Genomic DNA, 17,410 nt, shown 5'->3' on the forward strand with positions numbered 1-17,410 from the left:
AAAAAATGAAATAGGTATATTCCAAAGGCTTGTTAATTTAGGCTTCACACAGTCAACAGGTTCCTTCCAAAGTTAAGCCAAATATCTGATCACGTCAGCTCAAAAATTCAGTGGTTATATAAATATAAGATACAACCTTTGTTTCCATTTTATGAACGGAAAATGCTTATTTTATAAATGTTTCTAATGTTTACAAACCTATCTTTCTTTCCTCAAAAAAAGAGAGGGGGAGCTCAGTTTCAGATCAAAAGAGCTTATAACAATTATTTTCATACAAGAAAACCATGAGTTAATAAGTTAAAGATACACAGTTTTTCTAATGCAGTATATTCCACATTATGTATCTTACTCTGACACAACTACAGTGATAATTACTGGAAAAATTTTGCCTGAGGTAGTAGGTATACTGTTAATGAAACTCTTTGCAGCAAAAATGTATGCCCCACTCACCCTCATTTTTTGTTATTTTCCTAATGAGTAAAAGATAAAACATAAATGTGTTCCATCTGATAAATCTAAACAAGGGATAGTATGTATATGCAAACTGTGCTCACAGATGTAAACATAACACAAACCATGCATCTAGAAAATATACCAGGAGTATCACTGGTCAGTGCACCAATATCTGTGCTACTATAGACTGGAATTTGAAATTAGAGAAGTATAAAAAAAGGGACTAAAGGAAAATAACAAAATATAACAATGTTTACTTTTCTATATTTGCCAAATTTTCCTTAGTGAACATCAATCACTTTTAAAATCAGAAGAAAAATATTACTTTAAAAATTTTATTATAGAACAGAATTCAATCTAAAGCAAGGTTATCTCGGACCATCTTAGGGAATTTAGTTACTAAAATACCATGATGACATATACATTGGTCCCATAACATGAACTTCGAAGGCTGAGTTACAGTTTCACTTCCTAGTGAAAATGTAATACTAATTATTTACCTCTTCTAAAATTAAAAATATACTTACAGATTTAACCAGCAAGGGGTAAGTGAATCTAAGTGTTTCTGTTTTATCAGTGTCAATATTACTTCTTCATACTTATGATTTATACTGCCATCACTAAACAAAATAAGTAATGGTTTCTGAAGTCGTAAATAATTGGGGAGATTTTCCACAGTGATTTCCGGCTGTTAAAAGCAAAAGACAAAAAAAAGTGGCGGAGGGGAGGAAATGATGACGCATAAAACAGAAAATAATGTTCAAATCACTCATGCAATTTTAATTTGTAAAATGTAATTCAAACACGTTTTAATTTAAGTAAAGGTTTTAGTATACTGACTATGGGTTTTACATTAATTTTACCCAAAGAATTTTGTCTTTCCCCTCGATTCCTAAGACATAATCTCTAAAAAGAAACCTTGGAATTTTAAGTGTCTTTGATAAAGACTCCAGACCACATCCACCTAACACACTACTTGTGGTGATGTGGGGGAGGAGGGAACTGGGCGAGAAAGACCCACCACATAATACTTTATGGTTACCTCATGATACCAACCGATCTCAGGCGAGAGGGGCTAGAGTTTGGATTATGTAATGAGATCTTCAATAAAGGCTCTGGACAAGGAAGCTCCATGGGCTTACTAGTTGGTGAAAGACCTTCATGCATTTGAAAGAGTAGCTGCACATTCCTTTTTGGAACATGGAAGCTCCATACTGGAAAACCTCCCAGACCTTGCCCTTTGCATCTATTCATTTATTATTTCTTTTTTTTTTTTTTTCCTATATTTGAGATGGGTCTTAGATATGGGATAAAAGTATGGTTGAGCAGGGATTCCAGACACAGGGAACAGCATGAGGAGAGGCAGAGAGCTATATAATGTCCTGGAAACAATGAAAGTCAAGTATGCCAGACTGTAGGGTTGAGAGTTACTTTACCTTGAGTAGTCTGGCCTTTGTCCCTAGCCTTTGTGAAATAACCCTTGGTTGGGCTACGTTAGCCACACCTGAGGTTTATTAATGATTAGAAGCCCACCTCGTAACCAATAATGACTATATGGACTGGCTGATAAAAACCCAAAACACTAAGACTCAATGAAGCTTTCTGAAGGAGAGAATCCTGGAGAGAAAGGATCCTCAGGAAGGACATGCCCTGTGCTTTGAGGACCTTTCCAAACCTCGCCTGAGTATCAATTCCTGTTGCTCTTGAGTTGCTCCTGAATCATATCATGTTATTCCTACCTGTTTGTATCCTGAGGAAGCCCTGGTGGTGCAGTGGTTAAGTGTTACGGCTGCTTAACCAAAAGGTCAGCAGTTCGAATCCACCAGGCATTCCTTAGAAACTATAGGGCAGTTCTACTCTGCCCTATAGGGTCGTTACGAGTCAGAATCAACTTGATGGCAGCGGGTTTGGTTTGGTTTTGGTTTGTATCCTGAGTTCTTCTGAGTTGTATCCTTTACCCTAATAAACCACATAACCATAAGTATAGCGAGTTCTGTGTAATGTTGCAGCAAATTACTCGGCAGAGAAAGACTACTGTGGGGAAGGGACCAGCTGGTGTCAGAGACAATGAAAAAGTTAGAAAGCAGAGATACCTGATATCTACTTCCTAGGAACCAGCTTTGTGCTGATTTGTATTCACTTACAGAAAACAAATGAAATTATTCACTTACAGACTTAGGTATGCAAGAGGAAAACCAGATGGGCAACCTAATTATGTCTCTTTATAAAAAGATGGCTAACTGGCATATGAATATGTAGAAAGAAAGACCAATGATGGGCACTGCTCTTTCCTATGTATATTAGGAAGGAAAAGCAAAGAGGTATGTGAGTTTAGAAGTTAAGGTTTTAAAAATCAGATTTAGGAATCAAAAGCTGGTAGTGATACCAAAAGTTTTGGGTATGGATAAAATTTCTTTGCCAAAGAGAGGCTGTATGAAAAGAAGAAAAAAGGGTTGAGGCTGTGATTCTAGAAACTAAATAAGATTATGAGTGGTCAGAGGGTTGAAGGAGTATTTGGAGAGAACTGAATTGGAAAAACCAGAGGAGGAGAGAATTTTAAGAAGGAATGGTGTTGTCAACAGTGTTGAATGCTACTGAGAGGCTAAGGAGAATCAAAATTAAAGGTTATCAAAGAGTGCCAATTCCAGTCAATGGAAAAAGAACAGTTGCTTCAAAAAATGGTGCTGTGACTCCGAGATTATTACTACAGGAAAAAGAATGAAGTTGGCCCCATACTTCATGCCATATATGAAAATTAACTAGAAATGGATCAACAATTTAAAAATAAGAACTAAAACCATAAAACACATAGAAGAAAACAGAGGGATAAGAAAATTCAAAAATGGTTGCAGCAGTACATTGATAGGAAACTGCCAGAAATTCAAGCTGGATTCAGAAGAGGATGTGGAATGAGAGATATCATTGCTGATGTCACATGGATCATGGCTGAAAGCAGAAAATATCAGAAAGATGTTTACCTGTATTTTACTGACTATGCAAAGGCATTCAACTGTGTGAATCATAACAAATTATGGATAACATTGGGAAGAATGGGAATTCCCAAACACTTAATAGGGCTCATGTGGAAACTGTACATCGACTAAGAGGCAGTTGTTCAAATACAATGAGGGGATATTGTGCAGTTTAAAATCAGAAAAGGTATGTATCAGGGTTGTCTATCCTTTCACCATACTTATTCCATCTGTATGCTGGAAAATAATCCAAGAAGTTGGTCTATATAAAGAATGGGGCATTAGGATTAGAGGAAGACTTATGAACAACCTGCAATATGTAGATGACGCAATCTTGCTTGGTGAAAGTGAAAAGCACTCACTGATGAAGAACAAAGAATACAGCCTTCAGTATGGGTTATACCTCAACATAAAGAAAACAAAAATCCTCACAACTAGACCAATAAGCAACATCATGATAAATGGACAAGACTGAAGTTGTCAAGGATTTCATTTTACTTGGGTCCACAATCAACAACTATTGAAGCAGCAGTCAAGAAATCAAACGACGTATTGTACTGGACAAACCTACTACAAAAGACCCCTTTAATGTTAAAAAGCAAAGATGTCACCTTGAGGACTAAGGTGTGCCTGACCCAAGCCATGAAATTTTCAATTGCCTCATATGGATGTGAAAGTTGGACGATGAATAAGGCAAGACCAAAGAAGAGTTGATGCCTTTGAATTACGGCACTGGTGATGAATATTGAATATACAATGGGCTGCCAGAACAGAACTATAGCCAGAATGCTCCTCAGAAGCGAGGATGGCAAGACTTTGTCTCAAGTACTTTGGACATGTTATCAGGCGGGACCAGTCACTGGAGAAGGATATCATGCTTGGTAAAGTGGAGGTTTAGAGAAAAAGAGGAATACCCTCAATGAGATGTACTAACATAGTGGCCGCAACAATGGGCTCAAACACAGCAACAATCGTGAAGATGGCACAGGACCGGGCAGTGTTTTGTTCTGCTGAACACAGGGTTGCTCTGAGTTGGAACCAATTCAATGGCACCTTCCAACAAACAACAACAATGCTTCAATACTTTATTTTTGACGAAGGGTTTTCACATGTGATTCCAAATGTACAAGCAACGAAAGAAGAAAACAAATAAGCTGGACTTCATCAAAAACTTTTGTGCATCAAAGGACTTTACCAATGACATGAAGAGACAACCTGCAGAACTGGAGAAACTATTTGGGAATCATATGTATGATAATGGTTTACTATCCAGAATATATAAAGACCTCCTACAACTCAACAACAAAAAGAAAACAACCCAATTTAAAAATGGTCAAAGGACTTGAAAAGGCATTTCTCCAAAGAAGGTATACAAATCGCCAAGAGGCACATGAAAACTTTCTCAAGGTCATTTAGTCATTAGGGAAATACAAAACAAAACCACAATGAGATACCACTTCACACCCATGAGGATGGCTATCAGCAAAATGGAAACAAACAAGTGTTGACAAGTATGTGGAAAAATTGGAACCCTTGTGTATTGCTGGTGGGAATGTAAAATGGTGCACCTGCTATGAAAAACAATTTGGTAGTTCCTCACAAAGTTAAACATATAACTGCTATATAACTCAGCAATTCCACTTCCAGCTATATACCCAAAAGACTTGAAAAGTGGAGACTCAAACGGGCACTTGTACACCAATGTTCACTGCAGTATTATTCACAAAAGCCAAAAGGTGGAAAGAACCCAAGTCTCCATCAACAGATTAATGGATAAACAAAATGTGGTACATACATACAATGGAATATAATTTAGCCATAAAGAGAAATGAAGTTATGATACCCATGACATGAATGAACCTTGAAAATATTATGTTGAGTGAAATAATCAAACACAAGGTCATCATCAACATATTTCCTAACAAATACGTCTAAGTGTGTGACAGCTTTGGATACATTTTTGCTTATGTAGTTAATTATTGTGTATTTCAGATTCAGGCATTATTTACCTGGTGATTTATCATCTAAGTTCATTAAAATGAAATTTTTATGCCACATTTACCACCTGTCTTAGGCTGGGTTCTCTAGAGAAGCAAAACCAGTAAAGCACACAAATATATATAGAGAGAGAGATTTATATCAAGAAAATGGCTCATGCGGTTGTAGAGGCTGGAACGTGCCAACTCCCTGGGTCAGGATTCTCCTGATGCACATTGCCACAGGGGCCGGCGAACCCAAGATCAGCAGGTTGGAGAGCAGGGCTATTGTTCACAGGCTGCGAAGATCAATGAATCTCAAAGATTAGCAGGCAAGACCACAGGTAAGCTGCTAGCTCAAATCCCAAGAACTGGAGATCAGATAAACAGGACTGAGCTGCAGGATCTAGAGCCAGCAAAAGCCAATAAGTCATGCCAGAAAGTCCACTTATATATTCCATGCAGGCCACACCCCCAAGGAAACTTCCTTTCAACTGACTGGCTACTGACAGCAAATCCCATCATAGAGGTGATCACATAATATCAAATCTCATCATGGAAGTGATTACACCATCATACAACTATCAAATCAGTGAGGATGATGGCCCAGGCAAGTTGACACACAACCTTAACCATTACAGTCCATTCCTTGTCAACTTGGCACCTGTACACATCTCCTCAAACCATACATAATCTCTGAATAAAGGCAACTATAAAGGCATACTTGCCCCTAACATGATACAACAAATACACATACAAAGCAGAAATACTCATAACAATTACAGTCCTAATTTCTGCAACTAGTCATGTGGCTGTAACTGGTATTTAGAACTACCTTCTTCCACCACTGATTCCATATTTCCTTTGCCCTCACCAAGCACCTCAGCTGGTCTTGGTTCTTTGCATGGTGGGGTGACCCAAACCTTCATTCCTGAAGGGTCTGGACCATTAGTAGTCATGCTGGAACTGGGTTGCTATAGTTTTCCATCAACTTTAATCACAGGGCATGGTAATACTAAGAGACGCCATAAGGATCTCCTGCATTCCAGACACACTCTTCTTTACCTCCATTATGTAATATCAATCCAATTTCTTCTTGGTAATCAGGATTAATCACACTGGCCAGTATGGTAACTCCCTTCCTTGCCTGTTGATTCAGAGGTATAAGGAGCCCAAAGTGGCCAGGTGGCATTCTTACCTTCCAGTTCAGTGGAATCAGTGATGTGTTTCCAGGTGGGAGCATTCTTCCCTTTGGAGCTAACACCACAAGACCTGCAGATCATAAGACCGCAGTGACAGGAGGCAAAAATCTTGTGAGTGGGTCACCAGGGGTAACAGTGAGTGGTGCCACTTCCATTTCCACCCATTGATTCCTGGACCCATGAATCTCAGCTATGGGAGAAACATCACCATATACTGGATGCTGGTTTAGAGCATATACAGTCCCTGGAGAACACTGCCCAACCCTGCAAGGTACTGCCACCTAGCTGGCACCATAATTGTATCTTTAGAAGGCCATTACATCATTCTATCAAGTCAGCTGCTTCAGGATGATGGGGAACATGGTAAGATCAGTGAATTCCATGAGCATGGGACCATTGCTTCACTTCATTTGCTGTGAAGTGAGTCTCTTGATCCAAGGCAATGTTGTGTAGGATACCATGAAGGCGGATAAGACATTCTGTAAGTCCACGTATGGTAGTCTTGGCAGAAGCACTGCGTGCAGGGAAGGCAAATATGCACCCAGACAAGTGTCTATTCCAGTAAGAGCAAAACACTGCCATTTCCATGATGGAAGTGGTCCAATGTAATCAACTTGCCACCAGGCTGCTGGCTGATCACCTCGAGGAATGGTGCCATATCAGGGAGACTCAGTGTTGATCTCTGCTGCTGGCAGACTGGACACTCAGTAGTGGCTGTAGCCAAGTCAGCCTTGGTGAGTAGAAGTTCAGGTTGCTGGGCCCATGCATAACCTCCATCCCCACCACCATGAACACTTTGTTAACAAGCCCATTGAGCAATGACATGAGTGGCTGGGGAAAGAGGATGAATGGCTTTCAGAGAACACATTATCCTATCCACTTGATTGTTAAAATCATCCTCTGCTCAGGTCACCCTTTGGTGAGCATTCACTTGAGACACAAATATCTTCACTTCTTTGGCCCATTCTGAGAGGTCTATCCACATATCTCTTCCCCACAAATCCTTGTCTCTAATTTTCCAATCATTTCCTTCCAAGTCCCGACCATCCAGGCAAACCACTGGCCACAGCCCATGAATCAGTATACAATCACACATCTGGCCATTTCTCCTTCCAAGCAAAGTGAACAACCAGGTGCACAGCTTGAAGTTCTGCCCATTGGAAGGATTCCCCTTCACCACTGTCCTTCATGGAGGTCCTAGAAAGGGGCTGTAATGCTGTCACTGTCCACTTTCAAGTGGTGCCTACATATTGTGCAGAACCATCTGTAAACTAGGCACGAGTTTTCTCTTTTTCAGTCAACTGACCATAAGGAACTCCCCATGAGGCCATAGGTGCAGACTGGGAGACGGAAGGTAATGTGACAGGAGTAGAGACCATAGGCATTTGGGCCACTTCCTCATGCAACTTGTGCCTTCAGGTCCTGCTCGACCCAATTTCACATATGCCACTTCTATTTAATGATGGAGTACTGCTGTGCACATTCAACTTTATGACTCTGTGGGAAGTTCATGATGGGTAGCTCAGGCCACATGGTGACTTGGTGTTCCATGGTTAAGAGTTCAGTCTCTACTAAGGCCCAGTAACAAGCCAAATGCTGTTTCTCAAAAGGAGAGTAGATATCTGCAGAGGATGGCAGGGCTTTGCTCCAAAATCCTAAGGGTCTGCTCTGTGACTCACCAATAGAGGCCTGCCAAAGACTCCAAATAGCATCTCTATTTGACACTGACACTTCAAGCACCACTGGATCAGCTGGATCATATGGCCCAAGTGGCAGAGCAGCCTGAATCACAGCCTGAACCTACCGCAGAGCCTTCTCCTGCTCTGGGCCCCACTCAAAACTAGCAGCTTTTTCAGTCACTTGATAAATTGGCTGGAATAGCACACCTACATGAGGAATATGTTGCCTCCAAAATCCAAAGGGGACCACTAGGCGTTGTGCCTCCTTTTTAGTTGTGAGGAGCCAGATGCAGTAGCTTATCCTTCACTTTAGAAGGAATATGTCAACATGCCCCACACCACTGGACCCTTAGAAATTTCACTGAGGTGGAGGGTGCCTGAATTTTTGTAGTGTTAATTTCCTACCCTCTAGCATGCAAATATTTTACCAATAAGTCCAGAATTACTGATGTTTCTTCCTTACAAGATCCAATCAGCATGTCATCAATGTAATGGACCAGTGTGATGCCTTGTGGAAGGGAAAGGCAATCAAGGTCCTGCAGACTAAATTATGACATAGGGCTGGAGAGTTGATATAGCCCTGATGTAGGCAAGTAAAGGTGTATTGTTGGCCATGCCAACTGAAAGCAAACCGCTTCTGACGGTCCTTAGAAACAGGTACGGAGAAAAAGGCATTAGCCAGATCAATAGCTGCACATCAGGTACCAGGAGATGTATTACTTTGCTCAAGCAATGAAACTACATCTGGAACAGCAGCTGCAATTGAAGTCACCACCTGGTTAAGTTTTCAATAATCTACTCTCATTCTCCATCTGTTGCACAGCCCAAATAGGTGAGTTGAATGTGGATGTGGTGGGAAACACCACCCCCGCATCCTTCAAGTCCTTGATGGTGGCAGTAATCTCTGCAATCCCTCCAGAAATGTGGTATTGCTTTTGGTTTACTCTTTTCCTAGGTAGCGGCAATTCTAATGGCTTCCTCTTGGCTTTTCCTACCATAATAGCCCTTACTCCATTTGTCAGAGATCCAGTGTGGGGGTTCTGCCAATTGCTGAGTATATCTATTCCAATTATACATTCTGGAACTGGGGAAGGGACCCACTGGACCTACTGTGCAATGGACATGAGCTAAGATTCCATTAATAACCTGACCTTCCTATGCCCCCACTTTGACTGGTGGGCCACAGGGATTTTTTGGTCTCTTGGACTATGTCAGTTCAGAGCCAGTATCCAGTAATCCTCGAAAAGTCTGATTATTTCCTTTTCCCCAATGAACAGTCACTCTTATAAATGGCCTTAGATCCCTCTGGGTAAGGCTAGGAGAAAGATTAACAGTATAAGTTTTTGGTCGTGTACTGGAGTCCTTCCTCAAGGGGACCTGGACTCCCCTTCATTCAAGGGGCTGTGGTATTTAAACTCACTGAAGTCTAGAAATTGATTGAAGGACCATGACTCTCTGTTCTGGCGATTCAAGTTAGACTGCTGTTCACCTAATCTAGAATTCATCTGTTTGTATGGATCATGTAAATATTTAGTAGATTTCCTATCTATTTCACTCCTAGGGACACCATGATTAAATAGCCAACGGCATAAATCCATACAAGTCAGATTATTCTGATTACTGCTTTGACTCTGCTGTCCATTAACGTAACCACGCCCACCTTGTCTTTGTTGACTGAGTAGAGCCACTTGGCCCCTACTACCACAGGGTCCAATCAGCCCCACTGTAGTTAGGTGTCTTAATTCAGTTAGGGCAGTTCCCACTGTCAAATCTGATTTACATAAAATAGCAATCACAGAAGTCTTCAAGGATGCTGGGGCTCCCTTCACAAATTTGTTCCTCACAGTTGTGGTAAACGGTATGTCCTCTGGGCACTCCATGGTTGGGCCTGTGGGTTTAACCCAATAAATCCACTCTAGCCAAATAAACTATTAGATCGTTTCCTAACTTGAGGTGAAACACTGAATGAAGAATCTGTGCTTAGTGGACCTGTATCAATAAACTCAGACTGATCCATCTTTACGATCCTTTCACCATTATCCCACACCCTTAGTAGCCATTCCCAAACATATTCCCCAGGTTTTCTGTTTGTATGTATTAGAAAAGTCAAGCAGTTCTACTGGAGTATAGCATACCTCCTCCTGGGTCACACTTTGTACTTTACCTTCTGGGGCTCACTGGGACTGAAGTCTAGTTATAGGTCTAGAGGCCAAAACTGGTAGTGGGGGAAGAGTTTTGAGAACATTCAGAATCGTTTTGTAAAGCATCTGCCTTAGATGATGCCGCAGGCAATGACTCAGACAAGGGCTCTTTAGAGGCAGCTGGGCTAATTTCATTAGATGGGAGTGGAGGGGCTAATGATTCTACTGGGCAGAGTGGCTTAGCAGACAAATATGGAATAATCTCTTCAGATGGAAGTGACAGGGTTGGTTCTGTTGGTGGGATTGATTCAATGAATTTAGGGACTCAATGTCTCCAGCTTCCTGATTATCTGCCCATATGTCCCCATCCCAAGTTTTAGGATCCTACTTCTTCCCAATCAATGACCTCACTTTAACTTCAGACACCTCTCAATGTTGGCAGTTCAACTGGCATTGTAATTCAGCCACTCTTACAATAAGACTCGGGGTTTGGTTTTCAACAATATCAGCTCTGTTACTACAAGAAATGAGGCTTTCTTTCAAAGCACAAGTGGAAACTTTGAGGTCGTTTATGCGGCACTTAAGCTTGACTCTGAAGCCCTGAGTGTACCTTTTTCTTTTACCAGTTTGACTAGAGAAAGTAGGATCAACCAACCAGCTTCCTTTTACTTCTCATTCTACAAAATTATAGAAAGGTATCACACATGCAATCACCCAGGGCCTCGCCTTTCACCTATACCTGATCTATTAGCAGTGATATTTTGCATATTTTAATTGCCACCTCATGCCATGGATTAGCAGTGCCATCTTTACTGCTGAAGCAGTCATCAACACCTTTAAGACTACACTTCAGAACCAATTTAGGAAACTCATCCTTATAATTTTGTTTCCCTAGAACCATCTCAGTACCAAATGTCATAGGCTGGGTTCTTTAGAGAAGCAAAACCAGTAAAGTGTATAAATACATATACAGAAAGAGATTTGTATCAAGGAAATGGCTCACACAGTTGTAGAGGCTGGAACATGCCAAGTCCATGAGTCAGGCTTCTCCTGATGCATGTAACCAAAGGGGCTGGTGAACCCAAGATCAGCAGATTGGAGGGCAGGGGTATTGTTCACAGGCTGTGAAGATCAATGAATCTCAAAGATCAGCAGGCAAGACCACAGGTAAGCTGCTAGCTCAAATCCCAATAACTGGAGATCAGATAAACAGGACTCAGCTGCAGGATCCAGAGCCAGCAAAAGCCAATGAATCTTGAAAGAAAGTCCACTTATATATTCCATGTAGGCCACACCCCCAAGGAAACTCCCTTTCAACCAACTGGCAGCATATTCCATTATGGCGGTGATCGCATAATATCAAATCTCATCATGGAAGTGATTACATCATCATATGACTATCAAATCACTGAAGATCATGGCCCAGGCAAGCTGACGCACAACCTTAACCATCACACCATCTGAGTGAATTTACCATCTAGTCATTTGCTCCCTTTTCCCACCCAAATGAGGGATTAACCTAAGGTATTGTTCATGCCTAACTGCAGGCCAGAAAATGAGCTTGCTGCTATCTGGCTATACATGGAGTCACTTCATGCTCTGGACTTAAACCTCTAATACATGGCAACATGAAGAATTTTAATTACCACTGAAGGATTTTAAAATTTGTGGAAAGGTCATGAACTAAAAGCAAAATATTTAATTTTTCCCATAAAAACAAAATGAGACCAAATGGGTACACTAGACTAGGGGCAAGGACACAAATGCAGGAGGGGATGGGAAAGCTGATAATGGGGAACCCAAGGTCGAGAAGGGGAGAGTGTTGACATGTTGTGGGGTTGGCAACCAATGTCAGGAAATAATATGTGTATTAATTGTTTAATGAGAAAGTAGTTTGCTCTGTAAATCTTAATCTAAACTACAATAAAAAAATTTAATTTTTATTATAGCTGTTCAGTATTTAGTTGAACACAGCAACCCAAAACATATTAAACTGAAACACCGCCACAATGCTCATCACATTTGTCTTAACTGTAAATAGATTTTGATAGTTGTTAAGTTTGCCCAAAGTTTCTCACCCTTGAAGATATAATCTTAAAGTAAAAAATATATATATATCAGTTTTAATCTATCAGATAAGCAAAGATAAAGTTAAAATGATACAAATCTTCTGCAGGGCAACACAGAAGTATTTATCAGAAGCCTTAAAAATGTGCCTATTCTTTGGACTAGTAATTCAAATTCTAAGGATTTGCCATATGAATATTAAAAAAAAAAAAAAAATCCCGTTGCCATCAAGTCAATTCCAACTCAAAGCAACACTATAGGACAGAGTATAACTGCCCCATAGGGTTTCAAGGAGTGGCTGGTGGATTTGAACTGCTGACCTTTTGGTTAGCAGCTAAACGCTTACCCACTGTGCCACCAGGGCACCACCATAAGTATGCAGTTATGGATGCACCTAAAGATTATCTACAAGGATGTTCCCTGCGTTAAAAACAAAAAACAAATTAAGACAAGTTAAATATTCCTCAACAGAAAAGTGTAACAGAATATTACACAGCTTAAAAATCAATATGCATATCTCCATTTCCTGATGGAAATGTTCCTCAACAAAGAAAAACAGATGCATACATACACACATAATATTTTAAAGTTTAGGGAAATATATTCCCAAATTTAAACTCAATTAGAGAGAGTATTGTTGATTCTGACTTTCTTCTTTATAGGTTTTTTTTAATCTGAAAAAAAGTTAAAGGCTTATTATAATTCCAATACTACATTATTTATATACACATTAAGAAAATATTTTATAATATGTCATTAAAGATAAAAATGTTACTTTAATAAGTAATTTAGAAAACTGTATCCTGAAAATACTAACCTAATGATTCATAATCTGTAAACCAAGGTCACAGACTTAATGAAGACTAAAGTCATTTATTGAAGCCTGAAACGTATTGTCATTTAGATCTTCATGGCAAAAAACATTAACAGGAGAATATTCATTCAGCATCTATAGCTTATGACAGTGCTCATTGTGTCACTTAAGAAATGTAGAGAAGTATAAATTTATAATATTCTAATCATGCTGAACAAAAATGCAAAACAAGTGAAATCAAGTAATCTAGGTTATGTGTGTTGTACCCTTGAACCCACTATTATACAAAGTAATGCATTAGAAAAGGCCTTTCAGAAGATAGTATTTTGTTCTAAAGCTGAATAAATAATGAGAACAGTAGCTAAAATTTTTTGAATGTTTACCATGGGCCACACACTGTACAGAAGAAATATTCTCATTTAGTTCTCACAATAACTTCTGCAGCAGGTGAAATTATCACTTACATTTTATACATGTGGAAACTGAGGCACAGAGAACTTAACACATAGTCAGCAGGGAATCAAATAAAGATTTAAAGCCAGGCAGCACGACTCTGGAATCCAGGTACTTTATATCGAGCTTCAGCCTAGATCAAGAACTTCAACTGACAATCAGTCATACTAGTCTCAGCAAGAAAAATAATCCAAATACATGTGGTCTTTTGACAGTGGGCTAGAGAATCTGTACACACAGTAAGTGAACAATAACAAAAAGCAACCCAATGAGTCTTCAGCTCACAAAACATCATGCCCTAGGCCATCAAAAGCTGTAAGATCATGTATTAAAATATACTATCTTTAACTGAGCTAGATTTTCTATTTCAAAAATAATATCCTCATTATAAAATATACTCACAAATGTTTCCAGTAGAGCATTTGTTATTATTTGAACTATCTCTTGCACATGGGTGCTAGCTAGTGGAATGCTCTCTATTCTTCCTTCTTTGTGTCGGGCAAGCAGTAGGGCTGGAACAGTTGTAGCATATTTATTTGACCTATGGAGAAAAGTAGTTATTAAAATTCACAACAAAAAATATAGCAAGTTATCAAAAACATGACAAATTACACCAAGAGAGATTATAGTCTGAGGCAGCAAACAGATAGTCCTACTGCTAAGGAAAAAATGAACTCAATTCCAAACAAACTAATCTTCAACATGAGGCTATTCAAGGAAGTTCATGAGTCTTGACGAACTAGGTTAAAAGAATGCAACAGATAATAATCTAAACGGAATTTTTTTTTCTAGACAGCTTACTCATCAAGGAAATGTCTAAACAGGGTTTAGAACACACTGAATGGTTCTCAACCTTTTTGGACTGCTTACCACACTGGGTTTTTTTTTTACCACATTGTAGAGTAAGGAGATGGGCATGTATTAAATGCCTACTATTTTCCAGGCACAATCCTAGATGCTTTAGTTTTCATTTAACCCTCAAAACAGCCCTATGAAGCAGCACTATCACCTCCATTTTACAGATAAGAAAACTGGAACACAGAGATAAAATTCAAACTGAGAAATTCTGCACACACAGACTGCTCTCTCCACTGAACAAAGAACCCAAATCCTCCCACTAATGCTTACTAAATCTAAAAGTCTTTCAGTTAAATAGGAAAGATGCTTTGTATAAAAATATCAAAGATTCATATCATGTGTAAAAACTTAATTCATGCCGAAGTACAGACACTATAATATTATAAGCACCAGCAGACAGCACAATCTTCAAATTACCTGGAGGGCCCTCTTAGCTGTCAGTTATAAACAAACACTGAGAAACTAGTCCAGTTCTTTCGACTACAGTTAAATGCACAATGACAACAAAGTAAAAGAAGACAGCAGGTGACCTGCAGTTCAGTCCTTCATTCTGCAACAACTAAATCACCCTGATAGGTCACAGGAGCCCCATCTTTTACAAATAAAGGAACTCAGGTGGCTAAAAAAGTATTAACTGTACATTTGCATAACTTAAAATTAGGTATTTAGTATAGTTAACATCACCTAAAACTCCAGGAGAAATATGGAAGAATGGAAAAACTCTGATTTTTTAATATACATTAGTGGCAAATGAAAACCCTATTCTCAAGCAGTAAAATTCCAAAAAAAAAAAAAAAAAAGATTACTACTCCAAAGAGCCAAAAATTCAGGTAATAAATCCCACAGAAGAAAATTTCTGTGGAAGAATGCAGATGTATGAATCCAGAATCCAGAAAGAATCTAAATAGCTTTGTACTTTGCAGATCTTCCTAGAAGAAAATTAAAAATTTTAGTAAATCATGTTATGCTGCTGCCCTATATTCCTTCATCAATTGTGTAAAGAAAAACCATACATGTTTCTTGCATAACTTCTTCCTCATTAAAATTAGAAGAACAAAAAACTTACAGTATCAAAACATCCTCTTCTGGATAAACTCCAGTGATAACATATCCTTTCAGGTAGTTTCCTGCTTCAATGAAGTCTTCTATCGCTATAAATACATAGACAATAAAAATCTGAACACTTCAAAATTATGTGAGGTATTCAATTGATAACCGTATTTATAGACAGTAGTACTTTATTATCAATACAAAAATAAATAAATAATTGCAGACATCTTACAAAATTTAGTGGTTCTAAAATAAATCTGACGCTTTTTATGAAATTTCTTGATTATTACAGAAATTTAAATTGATATAATAAAACTATGATTCCCTAAACAAATATGTACCAAAGTGATTTATAAGATTTATAGCACTCTAATCAAACCAAGGAGTCCCTGGATGGTGCAAAAGGTTAACATACTCAGGTGGTAACCGAAAGGTTTCAAGTTTGAGTACCCCCAGAGGCAACTTAGTACAAAGGCCTGATGATCTACTTCCAAAAAATTGACCACTGAGAACCCTACAGAGCATAGTTCTACTCCGACACACATGGGGTTGCCATAAATCAGAACTGTCTTGACAGCAACTGGTTAACTGGTTAATCATACAGATTTACTGAATTTATATCTGTTGCTTTTTCATTTACTCCTAAGACAGGGTAAATGGAGACAGCTGCCCAATATGTAGCCTGGAAAGAGAAGTAGGTGTATGAAATAATGTATACATTTATGGTCACAGTCACCTTTATGCATAGAAAAAAAAAAAAAAAAACAGAAGACTAGAAATTCTAGACCCCTAACAGTATCTGTGTTTGTTGTTGTTAGGTGCCATCAAATCGATTCTGACTCATAGTAACCTTATGTACAACAGAACAAAGCACTGCCCAGTCCTGCACCATCCTCACAATCATTGTTATGCTTGAGCCCATTGTTACACTCATTGTGTCAATCCATCTTGTTGAGGGTCTTTTTCACTGACCCTCTACTTTACAAAGCATGATGTCGTTCTCCAGGGATGGATCCCTCCTGATGATATGTCCAAAGTATGTGAGACATAGTCTCGCCATACTTGCTTCTAAGGAGCATCCTGGTTGTACTTCTTTCAAGACAGATTTGTTCGTTCTTTTGGCAGTCCATGGTATATTCCATATAATTCACTAACACCACAATTCAAAGGCATCAATTCTTCTTCGGTCATCCACATTCATCGTCCAGCTTTCGCATGCATATGAGGTGACTGAAAACACCATGGCTTTGGTCAGGTGCACCTTATTCTTCAATCTTTGCTTTTCAACACTGTAAACAGGTCTTTTGGAGCAGATTTGCCCAGTGCAACGTGTCTCTTGATTTCTTGACTGCTGCTTCCATGGGTGCTGATTGTGGATCCAGGTAAAATGAAATCCTTGACAATTTCAATCTTTTCCCCATTTATTATAATGTTGCTTGTTGGTCTAGTGAGGATTTTTGTTTTCTTTAAGTTGAGGTGTAATCCATACTGAAGGCTGTGGTCTTTGATCTTTATCAGTAAGTGCTTCAAGTCCTCTTCACTTTCAGCAAGCAAGGTTGTATCATCTGCATATTGCAGGTTGCTAATGAGTTTTCCTCCAATCCTGATGCCCACTTCTTCTTTATATAGTCCTGCTTCTCAGATTATTTGCTCAGCATACAGATCAAATAGGTATGGTGAAAGGATACAACCCTGACACACACCCTTCCCAACTTTAAATTATGCAGCATCTTCTTGTTTTGTTA

General features: G+C 39.1%; 1 protein-coding gene across 11 annotated transcripts in view; it reads right to left on the reverse strand.

The window, feature by feature from the left end:
* TXNDC16 (thioredoxin domain containing 16) overlaps positions 1 to 17,410 on the reverse strand; it is a 143,685-nt gene that overhangs the window by 16,619 nt on the left and 109,656 nt on the right. For all 11 annotated transcript variants that reach the window (XM_010588634.3, XM_010588637.3, XM_023546165.2 and 8 more), the window contains 3 exons: positions 15,682 to 15,766; positions 14,160 to 14,298; positions 981 to 1,141 (listed from right to left, as the gene is read on the reverse strand). In XM_010588634.3, the coding sequence (XP_010586936.2) occupies positions 981 to 1,141; positions 14,160 to 14,298; positions 15,682 to 15,766 (385 nt within the window). The remainder of the gene's footprint in view (positions 1 to 980; positions 1,142 to 14,159; positions 14,299 to 15,681; positions 15,767 to 17,410) is intronic.

This window comes from Loxodonta africana, chromosome 10 (assembly GCF_030014295.1).
Source record: "Loxodonta africana isolate mLoxAfr1 chromosome 10, mLoxAfr1.hap2, whole genome shotgun sequence".
Lineage (NCBI taxonomy): Eukaryota > Metazoa > Chordata > Mammalia > Proboscidea > Elephantidae > Loxodonta > Loxodonta africana.